The sequence below is a fragment of the Lygodium microphyllum genome, chromosome 25, assembly GCF_053477565.2.
Source record: "Lygodium microphyllum isolate KBCC chromosome 25, Lygodium_microphyllum_v1.1.10, whole genome shotgun sequence".
In the NCBI taxonomy this organism is placed as follows: domain Eukaryota; kingdom Viridiplantae; phylum Streptophyta; class Polypodiopsida; order Schizaeales; family Lygodiaceae; genus Lygodium; species Lygodium microphyllum.
Genome location: NC_141159.1, coordinates 31,677,750 through 31,695,189, shown reverse-complemented (window position 1 = coordinate 31,695,189; position 17,440 = coordinate 31,677,750). Strand labels below are relative to the sequence as shown.

The window sequence follows — 17,440 nt, the reverse complement described above, 5'->3', positions numbered from 1 at the left end:
AAAATGAAAGGTGGTGGGTGATGGTTGGATGCGTGGTGTGAAAAGGAAAGGGGATTTTAGATGGTTGGTTAAGGCTTGTATTTTGTAAGGTGGCTGGTTGGGAATATGTGGAAGGACGTGCAAGAGAGATGGATCATGGCCCGCGGGAGGAGGCGGGCGGGGAGTCGGGACCGCGATGGGAGGGCCCCACAAAACAGAAAGATTAAGGTTAATGATGATTTTGAAAAGCAACGGACCTGGCCCAAAGGAAGCGGGTCAGGGGAGGCCAAAAAGTGACCCGGGCCCATGGAAGATGGCGTGCACGTGCAACGGCCAGGGGTGACGTGGCAGGTGCGCATGTTCGATCACGTCCTTGCAAGTTGGGGGGGGGGGCGGTGGGACATGAGCGATGGGCGGCGCCCTGAGAAATACGTAGGCTCGGTGTAATCTTATCTTTAAAGTTTTGGAATTTACTAAAAAATGTTTGAAAGGTTTTTTGTACGAAGACATTCCAATAAATGCATTTCACCTACGAGAGAGGTTTTTTCTCCCCCGGTCTTTTCGGGGGAAAAGAGCCTCTGCCCGAGCCGTTCTTCTTCCCTTAGAGAATTTTCTGTTGGTTCGTTTCACGGTCAAGAATTTTTTGAAGAATAAAAGGCCAACAAATTAAACATTTTAAATAGAAAAAGCCATACAAAAAAAACTTGTTTTAGAGTTTCTAGGCAAAAAGAAAGAAGAAAGACAGAGGAATAGAAACATCTCCTCTCTCTCTCTCTCTCTCTTTCTCTCTAGCAGCCTAGCTCATCTCATCCTGCTCCCTCGCAGACTCGCAGTACTACACCTCGTAACCTGTGTTTTCTCTCTGTTCATCCTCTTCACAAAAGCTCCTCTCCTTCAAGTCTGCGGCCTGCCTCTTCCTCTTCTAAGTTCTGCCTTTCCCTTCCGCCATGAATTTGCAGCAGCCTTCACCCCGTGCCTGCTCGCCCACCATCGCGCGGCTCGCCAACGTTCGAGAAAAAGAGAGAGAGAGTGGGAGAAAAAGATGAGACATGCGTGGAGCTTCGACATGATGGCTGTGATGATGGTGGCTGCATTTATCCGTTTGGAGTGTCCGCCACAACAATGCTGGGGCTTCTTCTGCTAAAGAGCTTAGCGAACAATAAAGAGAGAGAGAGAGAGAGGCTGCGGTATCTTTTTCACTGCACGTTGGACTTCTCAATTCTTCGATTCCTACGACCTTCATTCCTTTCCCTAAGTCTTTTCCCGTTATTTTCACACCTCTCTCTCTCTCTCTCTCTCTCGCTCGGCTCCATACATTCTTTCATCTTCTCTCTCTCCCTTCACATTCTTTTCTTGTCCGCCTCACCCCTGACACACATTCCTCCCATAGCTCCTACCTCCCCTTGATTTCTCACACCCCAGGTTTTCCCGTCGCTTGTCCATTCCCCCTTCCATGTCAAGTCTCAGCGTGACTCCTCAGGCGCACGCGTGGTCATCATGTAGCTCGATGGAGAAAATGCAGACCTTCTCTTGCACAATTTGATACAAGGAAACTCGGATGCACTGGCAAGGAGCAAAAATTTCAAGGTATGGCCACTCACACCCCCGAATCAATGGCAGTAGATGAAGTTCTTATCTGTCAATGCACATTGACAAGCTCCACGATCATTTTGTTATCGATTGCGTATTCCTCCTCACATATAAGCTATAAAAATGACACATTTACACCCTCCTGGCTTGATGCATTTTGCACATCGACTCCCCTTTCCCAGGCAGACGCTGGCATGATTGCATCTCTGGAGTTTGATCACAATGCCTTCCACAACTGGCCATTCCTCTGAGTTCTGATTTCCAATCATCAAATTTCGAAAGTTTGGACTTCTCTGACTCCATTGCGTCAGAATATCTCCTCCGTACTACACATGGACACCTCAAATTCTAAAATTATAGTGCACATCATGCATCTATCAGTCTCTCCCAGTTTGGACTATTCTAACTGCATTGCCTAGGATTTGTACTTTTAAAATTTGTATAGTCGTTTTCAATAATACGTACAGTTTCCTTACGCAGAGTTATTAGTCTCTTGTATTACAGCCTTGATGATCATGAGGAACCTTCGTGCTCGGTCCATGTCTAAGCTTGAGAAGCCCGTCTTTGATGTCCTCCCTGATGACCTGGCGGACCAGCAGAGTGCAGATGGAACGAGTTCAACAGCAAGTTTTGATCGTTTCTGTGCGGATATTCTTGGTGATGGATCGCAATTGGGGAGTCCCCGAGATGCGTTCTGGGATGGAGATGAATCGACTAGCACCTCTGTGGAGTCTTCACCTTTAGGATGGCCTCACTCTGCCAAGGACATGTCACGGCTGGGGAAACTCCATTCTTTTTCAAGAATTATCAACAGCAGAGACTCTTTCGGCTGGGATGAGAAAAAGGACAAGAAAGCAGAAGAGAAAGTAGAAGATGCTCCAATTTCTGGTTAGTTTTTATTGCCATTACAGGTGGTAGGGTTTTCCCTTTGACCGCATTGCGTGTCTACCTAGGGGATTGCATGCAGACACCTAATCTGTTGGCATTTTCTGCAGAAATGGATATGATGAAAGAGAAATTTGCCAAGCTTCTTCTCGGAGAAGATCTGTCTGGGGGAGGAAAGGGGGTTTCTTCTGCTCTGGCCATCTCCAATGCAATTACCAATCTTTCTGGTAGATTCTACAACTCTATCTTGAATTGTTGCCTTCACAGATCTGAACCATGAGAACATCCTCTTAAGGCTTCTGTATCACATTGACATGCGCCTACATTGCAGCTTCCGTTTTTGGGGAGTTATGGCGATTGGAACCGCTGGCTCTGGAGCGTAAAACAAGATGGTGGAGAGAAATGGGGTGGCTTCTTTCGGTCAGTGATTACATTGTTGAGTTTGTGCCTTCTTCGCAGACATTGCCAGATGGTGGTACGATGGAGGTGGGCATTGTTTGTTTTGAACACATGTTCACAGTGAATATTAACGTCGTTTACAAACTAATCTTCTGAAAATGTGAAGGTCATGGTCACAAGGCCTCGTTCAGACCTCCACATGAACCTTCCGGCGTTGCGCAAACTCGACAATATGCTGCTTGTAAGCCCATTTCCTACTATGTGGATTCTTGTTCACAGGGATAAAACATTTCTTATCGTAATCAAGCTTTTGTTCTTTAACAGGAGGCTTTAGACACATTTGAGCATACGGAATTCTGGTATGCAGATCGGGGTTCCACTGAAAAGGATGGAAATCGTTTTCATCGACAGCAGGAGAAATGGTGGCTTCCTACTCCAAAGGTTCCTCTGGAGGGACTTTCTGTTGAGGCTAGAAAACACTTACAACATCAGAGAGACAGTATTAACCAGATTTTAAAAGCAGCATTAGCTATCAATGCCCAAATACTGTCCGAAATGGAGGTTCCTGCAGTATATTGGGATGCACTTCCAAAGGTTTGACTCTTTATGTGACTGTGCTCTTGAAGCTGCATGTTGACTGGTGTTTGAGAGCAGAAGGTTGTTTACTGATCTTAGTTACTTGTGTTCAGAATGGCAGATCAAGTTTAGGTGAGGCACTCTATCGGACCATAATGTCGGATAATTTTTCCCCGGATGCACTTATTGCCTCAATAGATCCTTCGCATGAGCACAACATACTGGAGTTGGTGAACCGTGTAGAGGCTGCAATTCATATCTGGAGGAAAAAGCTTCAACTAAAGCACCTGGGAAAGGATGGAAGGGGTGGCTCGAAATCTTCAGCAGACTTGGAAAAAAGGGAGGTGCTTTCTGATAAAGCTGAAAGTTTGCTGCTGTTACTGAGGCATAAGTTTCCGGGTTTGCCGCAGACGATACTGGACACAAACAAAATACAGTACAACAAGGTGTTTCGCCATCCTTTTTTATGTTTTGTTGCATTGGGTTTACTTGACAGGTTATATTGGATACTGCTTTCTCTCTGCTATGCCTTTGGGTCTAACTTCTATTGATGGCTGTGACAGGATGTGGGACAGTCAATTTTAGAGAGTTATTCAAGGATTCTAGAGAGTTTGGCTTTTAATATTTTGTCTCGGATTGAGGATGTCCTGCATGTCGATGATGTGACGAAGTGTAATCAGCATGCAAGTTTATCGAGGAATAGATCGACAAATAGAGGCTCTTCTCCAAACCTATATGGGCAGCTGCCCCCACACCACTTTCCCAACTTAGGAAAGTCTGCAAGCACTCATACTATTGGAGCTGCTTCACCTCCTCAATCTTTACAGAACAAGAGCCTCTCTGAATTTATAGGCTGGAGTGCTAAGGTAGCGGTTGCAGAAACAAAGCCAGAGCTAGAGCTGCCTGGCAAGTCACCACCCTGGCCGGGATCTAATAAGCAATGGTCATACTCAGGCAATCTCAGTGCCATGCGAAGCCCTCCCAGTAGGGATTGATGACAGCTTTCTGCGATATTCCATGTACATTATAAACTGTAGGAGGATCACAGGATGTCTGTTCAGCTGCCAATCAAGTAGCTGCCACTGGGCTAGGTAAGGAGAAGGGCTTTGTCTCGAATTTTTGGTTCATGTATGATGAAGTGGTATTGAATGAGCCTGGAATTGAGGTAAAGTCCTCTGTTTGTTCCATACGCTATTTACAATGACAAGTTAGTAGACCCTGCGGTGTTGAAAATGCCCTAGCTCGTGATAGTGTGAGAAGCGAGGGCAGGAAGCAATGAGATTTCAGCAGTCCGATCTATCAGGGCGGTGTGCTAGGCCTGTAGCTAGGTTTGATGCTTGTTAACTGGGTTATCTCGCCCAGAGAAAGCTGACTGTCTTTTCTCAAGAAGTCGCTTGAGTCACTAACATTTTGGTAAATGAAGCTTGTGATTTCTCTCACATTGTATGCCATTCTACAAATCTGCTCTTAAACGTGCAGATGATATATACGTTGGAGGATTTTTGACCTCTTTTATACAGTACTTTCATTCATCTCGCTTTCTGTCATATGGAGGAGGGGCATCAATTTGCCCTCTTAAGGAGAGGGAGGAGGGTCTTTGACCTGTTTTATACCTTAATTCATCTCCCTTGTGACGCATTCTCCCTTTGGATGATACTTCCATGCCGCCTTCCATTCACCACCCATTTCTTTACAAGCCTTAACCAACAAGTTTACTTAGTATTTTGAAACAATTGGCATTGCTGGCAGTTCTTAACCTCGACCTTCACAAAGTTATTGAATTTGTCAAAGTAACAAAATCTTTGAGATACAAATGTTATTTATTGGAGTTTTATTTGTACAAAAGGTTTATTTGTATAAAATAGAGTGTCATAGATGTAACTAGTTTTGAAACTTTGGGTTTCAAAGTGATTTACTAAATTAAAATTTATTTAATTTTTTGACAACACAACATATACAATGACATCCCTCAGCTTTTCAAAATAATATAATAATATACTAATTTGATCAGCTGAAGGGATAGAAAAACCATGTCCATGTTATTCAACCATATGAGATGTAATGGAGTGAAGAATACTAATCTTCTAGAGGAATTGTATTAGTGAACATATATAAAGCTTGTTACACAAAACCAATCCAAAATAAAGTAATGAACTAGTTTAAGAGACAAGCAATGAGGGAATAGTGGCATAAATCGAATGTAGTAATTAAATATTTTAAATAAATTTTGAGAATATAATATCCATACTTAAATCTATTTTTTATCAAATTCATATCTAATTAAAGTAGTCTCAAGGCGCCTCCCCCCCCCGAAAACCAACATTCGTCAGCCCAAGGCCCCCCTCGCATTGTGCTAGTGTAGGGCCAACATAACGTGAGGGGGAGAGGATTCTATAGAGTTTTAGGACCCCCTCGTGTTGTGCTAGCTAGACCCAAGGCCGTAACACGAGAGGGACAAATGATAGTGAAGGCTTTACTGTGTTGTACTAGTCACCATGGATAAGGAGAGGATTCTATAGAGTTTTAGGACCCCCTCGTGTTGTGCTAGCTAGACCCAAGGCCGTAACACGAGAGGGACAAATGATAGTGAAGGCTTTACTGTGTTGTACTAGTCACCATGGATATCTTTTCAACTCCTTTGTAATCGAGTCTATTAGAATTCATTTTATATAAAACAACACAATAAGTATCTTGCCTTGGTACAAGCTCCAATACATGAAGAAGATGCTATAGTTATTCTCTTAAAAGCTGTTAAACATGTGTTTCCTACTCTTGTAACCACTCTTACTAACATTCCAGATCTTACATTGGCAAGTACCATCCAATCCTATTTGGATGAAGAAAAGAGAAACCACAAAGAAAGCAGCAACAATCAGGCATCTTCAACTTCCTGTGATCAAGTATTGGTACATATAGCTCTCATTCGATGTTCTTTCTGTAAGAAAAAAGGACATCTTGTAAACAACTGTTGGAAGAAGTATCTCGAGAAAATGAAATGTAACAAATGCAAGAAGATAAGACATATCACTAGTAAATGTCCTAAGACTCTTGATGTACCCAAAGAATTGGTGGCCAATTATGCCTCCAATTCATTTGAAGATTGACTTTTTTGAGTCTTTAAACCATCTACCTAAAAACACTATTGTAGGCTGCTTTATAAGGGCATCCCGGCTGTTTAAAGGGGGAGGGGGATATCTTACATGCCTTGTAATCCAATGCCACCCTGGCATTGAGGGGGGTGTTAGAAGATAGGCATAGGAACCCACTGTAAGCAAGGGTACATAAGGGCAGATGGGTGTGAATAGCCTTAGGGGCAGGGAAAACCCTCACCTTAGCTTGGTAGAAGGTTATATAAACAACCTATGGGTCATTATCAAAAGTGGGAGAGTGCACCGAAGTTGTACTTGTAAGCAACTTACTTAGTAAACAAGATGTTGTCCTTGTACTTTGAGCTCTCTCCTTCCTCTTGTGCACACATTCCAATGTTGTAACTCACTACAAGGATTTGGGCCATTAGCGACGCCGATTAGCGCGGCGGATAGCGGCGTCGCTATTGGCGTCGCTAATAGCGACGCAAATAGCGACGGGCCGCAGGGAAAAAACGCGGTCGAAATCCGAGCGCGGTTTCATTTCTTTTGCTTCATTGAGAGTTTTGAAAGCGAGAGCGAGGAAGAGAGCGACCGTCGCGAGAGAAGAAGAGGAAGAAGACTTGCCGCCGCCGCCGCCACTGCCGTTGTTCGCGAAGGAGAGGAGGAGTCTTCATCGCAAAGAGAAATCGCCCCACGTTCGCCATATCTCATTGGTGAGTCTCCCTCTCTCTTTCTTTTGCTTGTTCAAGGTTTAAATCACTCTCTTTTGCTTATTTAGGAGAGGAAATGAAAGAGAAAGAGAGGGAGAGGGAGAGAGAGAGGGAGAGAAAGAGAAAGAGAGGGAGAGGGAGAGAAAGAGAAAGAGAGGGAGAGTGCATTCTCTCTCTCCCTCTCCATTTTGCTTATTTAATGTTTAAAGGAAATGAGAGGGAGGGGAAGGAAATGAGAGAGGGAGAGAAAGAAAAAGAGAGGGAGAGTGCGTTGTCTCTTTCCCTCTCCCTTTTGTTTGTTTAATGTTTAAATCACTTTATTTTTTGCTTGTTTAGGAAATGAGAGAGATAGAGAGGGAGAGAAAGAGAAAGAGAGGGAGAGGGAGGGGAAGGGGAAGGAAATGAGGGAGGGAGAGAGAGAAAGAGGAGTGCATTCTCTCTCTCCCTCTCCCTTTTGCTTGTTTAATATTTAAATCACTTTATTTTTTGCTTGTTTAGGAGAGGAAATGAGAGAGAAAGAGAGAGAGAGGGAGAGGGAGGGGAAGGAAATGAGAGAGGGAGAGAAAGAGAAAGAGAGGGAGAGTGCATTGTCTCTCTCCCTCTCTCTTTTGCTTGTTTAATGTTTAAATCACTTTATTTTTTGCTTGTTTAGGAAATGAGAGAGAAAGAGAGATAGAGAGGGAGAGAAAGAGAAAGAGAGGGAGAGGGAGAGGGAGGAGAAGGAAATGAGAGAGGGAGAGAAAGAGAACGAGAGGGAGAGGGTGAGGGTGAGAGAGAGAGTGCATTCTCTCTCTCACGATGGGTTTGGTTGTTTGTTGTTTGAATCACTTTCTTTTTTGCTTGTTTAGGAGAGGAAATGAGAGAGAAAGAGAGAAAGAGAGGGAGAGGGAGAGAGAGGGAGAGAAAGAGAGGGAGAGGGAGGGGAAGGAAATTTAAGATAATAGACTTATCGATAATGGTATGCAATGTGCTTTGCCATGGGCCACGTACATTGGTGACTCTTTAAGATGGCTTTAAAATGGTCAATTCCTTCATTAATGTCCAAGTAGGGGATCTAATTGTGATATGCATAATTCATTGTTTTTGTATTAACTTTATAGGTATAACAAATTAGAAATCATGCCAACTAGTCAACGGAAGGACTAAAAGAAAATGATACCCTAGCTAATGGTCATTACAGTACTTCATCAAAATGAACCCAAAAGTATTGTTATAGAAGAAGAAACCCTTAAATTGAGTATATGATATTTTCTCTCAGGTCTTATGACTAGGAGTAGAATTGATTGAAATAAATTTTATTACTATAGTTATTAAATTTTATAGATGGCGCGCATTAATTTTAATACGCGATCCTAGGACAAAAAAACCACATTTCTAAGATGCTTTTTGTTGAGACTGATTTATTATTAGACTAAGAGATCCTCAATGATGCTCAAAATGGATTACTTATACTCAAAGCCGAGATATAACAAATAATTATCTATCGGGACAAACAAATCCTTGAGCATGATACAAGGCCGAGATATAACATCGGAAAATCTCTCAACTACTATATACAATGCAAGATTTATGGTCAACTTGCAACTTGACGTACATCTCCATAAAGCTATCCATTTAAGCCTCGTTTGCTGTAATGTAGATAAGATGGAAAACGAAGGTCTTATTGTTCAAGTCCGCGAGACGTATCTTAATCAGCGTGTCCCATGTCCTTGCTCTCAATGCAAGTTGGCAATTAGACGAAAACACCGATTGTCTATAGAACACATACGACGATTTGGCGAGTTTCAATCTGAGATAATTGATCAGGCGATTGCGGATTTTCAGCAAACAGTAATTTGAAGTTAATAGTAATCATGCATTGTACTCTCAAGCTAATTGAAAACCATACACAATAAGATTGGGTCTTGTTGGTAAATTTTCTATCCAGGGGGGTGATGTCTCGACCCAAGGAGGAGTGCATCCTTTGCGGCCAATTAGAAGAGTTCGTGGACATGCGATGGATGGATTGTAGGAGCCAATCGACCACTTGCAAGGCCCATCTATACCGTCAATGCCAGAGGAGACAGACAACCTTCCCGACCTACGTACAATCTTGGAGCCTGAGATGGAGGCAATGATCGATGCATTGATTCCCATGGATGTTGAGACATCTAACCCGCTTAGAGAGGAAGCATCCATACCATTATATGATGGGTGCTGAGTATCTCGGTTGAAGTCATTACTTGCACTCGTAAGTGTGCAAGCAAAATACGGTTGGAGCGATACGAGTGTGACTGAGTTATTCAGGTACCTTGCACATAGGCTTCATTGATTTTTTTTAAACAGTATTATTGCAAACATTTGTGTTTTTTCAAGGTGTTTTATGATTTTTTTTAAGTTATTGAAATATCATATATTACCACCTACAAATACCATGCGTGAGTCTCGTGATGATGCACGACATGTTTTACGAAAGCTTGGCATGGACTACAATAACATCCATGCATGTATCAACGACTGCATATTGTTTCGAGATGAATACGAGACTATGGAGACATGTCCAAAGTGTGGTGCTCACAGGTATCGACAGGACTTGCAATGGCAAACCATCCCTCAAAAAGTTCTCAGACACTTTTCGCTCATCCCCCGCATAAACCACATGTTTCGCACGTCTGCCATGGCAAGCTTGACAACATGGCATGTGCAGAATAGGTCCATGGATGGAGTTCAATGAATATCAGCGGATTCGCGCGCATGGAGCCACATTGACTCTACCTTTCCAGGCTTTGCGCGAGAGCCAAGGAATCTTCGGCTCGGTCTCACCATGGATGGTGTGAATCCATCCGGTCTGCGCTCGATTTCTTACAGTGTATGGCCTATAGTGCTTGTCAACTACAACATCCCTCCATGGCTTTCTACGAAGAAAGGACATCTCATCCTTAGCTTGCTCGTCCCGGGCCGCTACAAAGTAAAACATATGGACGTGTATCTTCGTCCATTAGTCGATGAGCTTAAGATTTTGTGGGAGGAGGGGGTCACTGTGCAAGATATGAGCAGGCGCGATGGTCGGCGGTCAGCCAACATTCGAGCCATTCTCATGTGGACGATGCATGACTTTCCGGGATTGGGAGAGTGCTCAGGTGAGCAGACCTTTGTTCTCGTTGGTAATATCTATATTTTATTTTATTCAATCAAGTATTCACTAGGTCGTGGCTCGCCTTACAGGTCTGGTTACCTCAGGTTATCATGCATGTCCATTGTGTGGGCCACAGTTAGACTCCCGAAGGTCACGAACCATGAAGAAGATGGTATATCAAGGATACGCCGCTTTCTTGCCGGAGGATCATGAACTCAAGGGAGGTTTTCTTGGACGACCTCCAGCACGTATGAACGCTGCAAGCTGGTATGAGCTGAAAATAGTAAACGCGGAATCACATCCAAATGGAATGCGACGATTCTCAGTTTTCTACGAGTTGCCATATTGGACCCACTTACAGGTCAACCACTTGTTGGATCCCATGCATATTTTCAAGAATGTGGGCAGCTTGCTATGGGACCACATCACAGGAAAGAGAGATACTATAGGGTCACAAATGGATTTAAAGGAGGTAGGTAAGATGGAGGCGCTTTGGCCGCAGTCGAGTGCTGCAGGGGGAGTGCAGCTTCCTTGCGCTCCCTGGGTTTTGTCTACCAAAGAAGAGCGCATCGTGAAGTAAGTAATCAAGTCTATCCACACTCTGACGGGTATGATGCGTTCTCTCAAGTCCGCATTTTCTAAAGATGACCAAATATTTGGGCTAAAATCCCATGATTGGCATAAGATATGTCAGGTTTGTGAACAGAATGGATTTTAATTAGCGTGGACATTTTGCAATTTGAAAAGTGGCCATTATTTATAATGCTTTCTCATTTGTGGCAGTTTGTCCTACCGATCGCGATCGCATGATGCCTTACTCCAGAAATTCGCGGGGCCATTTACAAGTTGTCGACTTTGGTGCAATGGATCTCACAGAAAGAGATTAAGACGTCCTCTATTGAATCCGCAAGGCGGGGAGCAGTTGAGACGGTCTCTCTTTGAGAAATACTTGCCCACTAGCATGCTCACGATACAAGTTCACCTTCTTGTGCATCTTGTGGATGAAGTGGAGATTGCTGGACCTGTCCATACGCGATGGATGTTCTTCCTGGAGCGCTTCATGAAAACCTTGAAAGGCTTTGTGCGACAATGAGCTCGTCCAGAAGGTAGCATGGTGGAAGGTTGGTTGGTGTTAGAGGCGTTAGTGCATATCTCACAATGGCTACCAAAGGGGTGGAACCAGACAATGAAATGCTATGGACGCTGAAGGATGATGATAGGCTGACTGGAGATGTGGTGGTTGGAAATGGGGTAGAAAAAAGAATGGATGCCTCAATGGAAGAGAATGTGAATCGTTTTTGTATGTTGCACCATGCCTCCATGGAGACGTGGCTCGCCAAGTACCAGATTGCAAGGCAAGATCGTGAGGAAGCGCGAGCTGAATTCCGACGCAGTACGCGTCACTGACCGATTCGATATCCCGAAGGCATGGAGGAGATGCCGTGGTTTATGTCAATACGATGGTTGCATGGAGCCTTGACCGCAGCATCCAGCGAAGGGACAGAGGTCTCAATGGAGGAGTGGGAGTTCTCGAGGGGATGTAGTCCAAAGGTAATGAGGGGTTTAGAATGTGTCATATCTAAATTTGCTTGCTACATCTAATTTGAGTGTTTCAATGTACAGTACAAAATATATAGTGCAGCGTGGTCGCGCGGACGGCATTTTCGCGTAGAGCGTATTGACAAAATGCGCTCCACAATGGACTGTGGTGTCATGGCAAGGTTTGAGCAAGAGAGCCGACGACAAGCAACGGATCCGAACACGGTTGTGGATAAGATGGAGTATTTTGGGAACTTGCAAAGTATTATTACAGTGGATTACCGTAATTTCTCCATGATACTATTCGATGTGCAGTGGTTCAAAGTGGTACTTGGAGGAGCTGGAGCAACAGTTCGACGAGGTCTATCTGGATTTCTCGAAATAGATTCCGAAAAAAAATGGACGGATTTGCGCGACACCTTTGTGTTGCCGGCCCATTATGAACATGTGCAAAGAGTCATTTGCTTGCTAATTGTAATACGACATGGTTTATGTCACAATGGTTTGAACTCGCTTTGTAAGTATTTGTGAACATGTAATATTCTATCCAAATCCCCGACAACCTCGATGGTGGTATGTTATACCTTCAACTCCTCGAGGTGCGAGAGTATATAATCAAAGCGATGTTTCAGGCATAGATGAAGAAAATATGCAAATAGAGGTCGATATTACAAGGGGTGGAGGCCACTACAAGCTTGGAGTCCGCATCGGCTAACAATGATGGAAATACAGAAGTCCTAGAATTTTTTGAGAACGAGACAGACTCGTTCTTTTGTGGTGACATGTCTATCGACCTTCCAGTGTATGCAGAGTTGTGTCAGGAGATTAACATGGGACCATAGAATACTTCATTCTTGGAGAATTGTATTACTCAATTCGTTGTTTAGATCTTCCATAAAGGTACATAAGATATGCATTTTAAGAGAGATTTTTCAAAAATGATTTATATTATTGTGCTTTGTATAGTTTAAATTGATTATTGTAACATCATTTTTTATCTGTACAGGTGACATTTTGAGGATGAGTCGAGGGATGAGCGATGAGGAGTTTCAGGACATGATGGTACGCATGTCTCCAGATCAGCTCGCGAGATTCAGAGAGATGGCAGACCAGGAGCTGTCTCGTTCTTCGTCAGGGCGCTCTGCTAGATCTGCTTCAGGGCGATCAGATGCTTCAGCTTCAAGCAGACGATCTCGACGCTCACAACTTGGGCCAGAGGGAGGGACTGCAGGAGGATCAGGGGGGTGCTGCTGTGGAGACACGGACGTGGTGTCTCCGTCTCGTCGTTCAGCTGGAGCTGCATCACCTCCAGGATTTGTCACACCTGTGGGGACGTCTATTCCAGTTACTCCGGCTTTTGCGCAGCCGTCAGTAGGTGGCACACCTTTTGATGGCACTCCTTTTGGTGGCACCCCCTTTGGTGGCACCCCTTTGAGTGGCACTCCGGGAGAGGGTACCCCTGTCGGTACATCGGATGTACAGGGGTCTCCTGGATATGCCCAGGAGCGTGGACGGAGATGGGAGAGGGTCCATCTTAGGCAGACTCCTAGGAGTTATGGATACCTAGTGGATAGTAGGTCAGGAGCCATTATCATGAATGATGAGGGGAGGAGGGTGATAGCTCGCATGAGGGAGTTGTGCCAATAAGTTTTTCGGCACAACGTCCTGGATCATTGGAGGAACATACCGGAGGGGAGTAAGGACTACATAGTAGCATCCTTGCACGAGGAGTTTTCGGTGCCAGGCGCAGTAGATAGATTCTCTACGAGCTGGATGATGGATTGCATGCGTGCATATATGTCACATAGACGATCCGACGCACGCAAGGCAATCAAGAGTGAGGCTCTAAAGCCCGAGTGGTTAGATGCAGACGACTGGCGCCGACTGAGGGAGGAGGCTACAGATTCGCCAGGACGTTGGAGTTAGCAGAGCGGGAGGCGGCGAGGGCACGAATCCAGGCCGGAGTGGTGCATCATCTTGGGAGTGGCGGCCACATGACATATTTGGAAGACTTTGTAAGTTTCTCTTTTGTTTTGCTTATTTATTTTTTTAAAATATTCTTTGTACTGACAATCATGTTTCTAACAGTTAGCATTTTGTTTTCTTTGCAGCATTCCATTACAAATCGCGATCCGCAAGACCTTGAGACTCGATATGCAGAGAGGCACGGTCTGAAGGCATTGATCGACCGATTGTATAGACGCGGCGGCCCTATAAGTCACTCATCTTTCTTGTCCGTAGTTACCATGAGATATTTGAATGCATTATTGTATGGTGGATTGATATGTTGTTTCTTTTTCTGCAGAATCCGTTTGATGCTCCTTTGCGGCGGGACGAGCTTTCGGGGGATGAGGATTTCTAGCTCGCCCTTGGATCCTTAGAGCTCACACACCTTTAGTTTTTAGTCGCCTGATCTATGTAGACATTTTCTATGTATTAGCGATATCCTTTCATGATTGTACAAATCGCATTTTATGCGATCATGTATTTATTTCATGTATCAGTTTTATGATTTCAGTATACATTCTTTTTGTTTGTAAGCGCATTGTATGCAGCAGTGCAGAAACTATTTTGTATGGCTCTCATATGCGACGCAGATAGCGATGCAGATAGCGACGCAGATAGCGACGATTCTATGGCGTCGTCAATAACGACGCTTTTTGCGATGACGGGGGCACATTTTGTTGTTTGTATTTTCGTCACTTTAAACGTTGGTATAAGGTCTATATCTTGTAGTGACTATGATTTCTCAAAATAAGAAGGGGGGGAACTTGGGCTATCATAATGCAAGGTCCGCTCTTGTGTTATGCTAACCCAAGGCTCTCTCACATCTTTCTAGTCTAGAACTAGTACAAATGGGGGGGGGGGGAGAGGTGGGGGAGGAGAGGGGGAAGAGAGGAGGAAGTAAGGGAGGAGAGGGGATCCCTTGACTTGCATAACATGAGGGGGGCCTTTGAGATTTTCAAGTAACCAATCCTTGTGTTATGTGGGTCCAAGATCCACATAGTATGAGTATGATCATGAACCACAAAATCAAGGAAGACCCTTGAGATTTTCAAGTGTCCCTTCTCGCCTTGTGTGGGTCTAGGGCCAAAACAACACAAGGGGGAGTCCACCATTGTATTGGGAAATGTCTTATCATATTCTATTGGTCGTCACCACCCAACTTCTTCATAGAACGATCTCTTAGTGTTCATTTTGAGCATTTTTTGACACCCCATGGGGCTTAGGACCATTTTAGATATAGAAATCAATTGACAGTGCCAAAATTGACATTTTGAGTAGAGAATGGAGCAAAATAGATGGTGACGTGTTTGAAATGGCCTAAAACCTACATTTTGGATTGAGAAATGCTCAAAATGGACACCAACAAGAGACTAGGATATGAAGAAATGGAAAAGGTACAAGAGAGTATCGGCACAATGTGAAGGGGTACCCCAACAATCATGTGCTGGTCCTTCTAGATCGACATTTTGCATGGAAAATTAGGCAAAACTGATGACACACAATGCTTTAGCATTGTCTCCATTCTCACTGTCAACATCCGTGGTTGCAACTAGATCTATGTTATAGTATCCATTCATAAAAGGAAGCGAGTACTTATCACACATCTCATCATCACTCTCAATTACCATGTATGCGCACCCACTATGCATAGCTATCTTCATGCAAGGTGTGTTGAGATATCGAGTTCCACTCGTGATATGCCAGGGTGACCGTTGTGCATTTATGTCACCGACGTGTCAGTTGCAGATGCGGTTGGTACACCGCCCATGAATAATAGCTAGATGATAGCTATCCTTATCTACTCTAGTTCATGGCTCAGTTAGTATGTCACCTTAGTTAGTTGAGTTTGGTTTGAGACCCATATATAGGGTTCTTCTATTTCTTTGTATGCGAGTTCTTTTTGGCTTACACAACTAAGAAGAGGAAAGCTGTTTTCAGCCTCCACCTCTGTGTGTATTCCCCCATTGTGCAAGCAAGAAAGCTATAAGTGAGACTCCTTCCTTCTCTCCCACAATCTTGACATGGTATCAGAGCCTTGTTCGTGGTAAGGAGCTCAACAAAGCAAGCCAAGCTCGTGGTGTTCTGGTAAGAGGAGCAGTGTTGCTTTTATTTTCTGTTTTGGGAGCAGATCTCTGCAGGTAGCACAGCCGGAATTTGCAAGAGTGCATTGTCTCAGGTTGAGACGCCCTTCGCAGTGAAGCAAGAGGGCAGTATATGCTGCGGGAAAGGGCTTTAGCCCATGGCGACCCTGTTTTTTTGATTGAGGCCATTTCGGGGCCTGTTTTGGAGGCGGAAGTTTTCTGCACGCACTCAGGAAAAGGCCCAGTTTTATATTGTGCGACCACTGTTCTACAGGTCAGTGAAAAATTACTGTAGAAATTACATCGTATACCTGTGTGCAGAGACATTGGGAGTTACAGAATCATCCTTGTTGCTTGTTGATGCAAAATCGTCACTAGGAAGTGACTGTGTGGTCAAATACCACTTTCGTCAGTTTTGCAGATTAGCCCTTGTGAGGCTGAAGTTGTGTTCTTTGCAGTGACAGAATTTTTTTGCAGTGTTCTGTAATGGCGTCTGATTCTCTTTCACAGATTGTCACTGAAAAGCTTGACAAGAACAACTTCCAAGCATGGAAGTTTAGAATGACGAATTTCCTTATGGGAAAAGGATATTGGGAATTTGTTGCAGGAAATAAAGAAGAACCAGTTCTTCCTGATGAGCCCAATCAACAGCAAATGTAGGCATTTAAAGTATGGCATGAGAGAGCCAGGAAAGTTATGTACTGGCTATCTATCAGTATTTCAGACTCTATGATTGTGCATATTCAGGATGCAAGTACGCCAAAGGAGGCATGGGATACTTTATAAAAAATGTATAGCACAAATACGCAAGCCAGGAAAATGCAGCTCAAGCAAGAGTTGCACAATGTGCAAAGAGAAAGTATGAGCATCAATGACTACCACATGAAGGTGAAGAAGATTGCAGATGCACTTGCTTCCATTGGGTCGCCAGTGGAAGATGATGATTTAGTTTCTGTGACCTTAAATGGTCTAGGAAAGGATTATGCACAGTTCCGAACATCCATTTCCGTCCGTGAAAGATTTCCTGATTTTGAGGAGTTGATTGCTCTTCTAATTTCTGAGGAGCAGAGAAATGGTAGTGCATCTTCTTCAGGAGGAACTTCAAAAGAAGTTGTCTTTCACTCGAATGCTGGAAGAGGTAGAGGCAGAGGTAGAGGAGGCCGATTTGGAGGCCGTGGTAGAAATCAGAATATGCAGCAAACTCAAGAAAACTAGTCCTATGGAGAAGGACGTGGTAACTCTAGAGGCAGGGGGAGCCAAAGAGGTCGTGGTGGATGGCAAAGAGGCCAAAATGCAAATAGCAATATTGAATGCTACTACTGTGGTAAAATGGGTCATGTGGCTAAAGACTGCTATAAAAAGCAAAATGATATCATGAATGGAAAACTGCAACAAGGGAATTATGCATCTTCTAGTAGATACGGTGATGACAGAAATGAGCATTTGTTTATGGTGCAGCACATGAACAAT

At 43.9% G+C, this 17,440-nt stretch overlaps 2 protein-coding genes across 2 annotated transcripts; both read left to right on the top strand.

Moving 5' to 3' along the window:
• Positions 1 to 694: 694 nt before the first annotated feature.
• On the top strand, positions 695 to 5,186 carry LOC148014047 (rop guanine nucleotide exchange factor 9-like). Its single transcript, XM_087666208.1, has 8 exons — positions 695 to 1,566; positions 2,074 to 2,457; positions 2,565 to 2,681; positions 2,786 to 2,940; positions 3,020 to 3,094; positions 3,178 to 3,447; positions 3,543 to 3,875; positions 3,993 to 5,186. The coding sequence occupies exons 2-8, from the start codon at positions 2,079 to 2,081 to the stop codon at positions 4,422 to 4,424; spliced, it is 1,761 nt and encodes a 586-aa protein (XP_087522334.1). The 5' UTR covers positions 695 to 1,566; positions 2,074 to 2,078; the 3' UTR covers positions 4,425 to 5,186.
• On the top strand, positions 4,556 to 14,275 carry LOC148014046 (uncharacterized). Its single transcript, XM_087666509.1, has 5 exons — positions 4,556 to 4,594; positions 7,093 to 7,231; positions 12,889 to 13,897; positions 13,994 to 14,099; positions 14,188 to 14,275. Exons 1-3 carry the CDS (start codon positions 4,556 to 4,558, stop codon positions 13,527 to 13,529), a joined length of 819 nt encoding a protein of 272 aa, XP_087522635.1. The 3' UTR covers positions 13,530 to 13,897; positions 13,994 to 14,099; positions 14,188 to 14,275.
• The last annotated feature ends 3,165 nt before the right edge of the window (positions 14,276 to 17,440 follow it).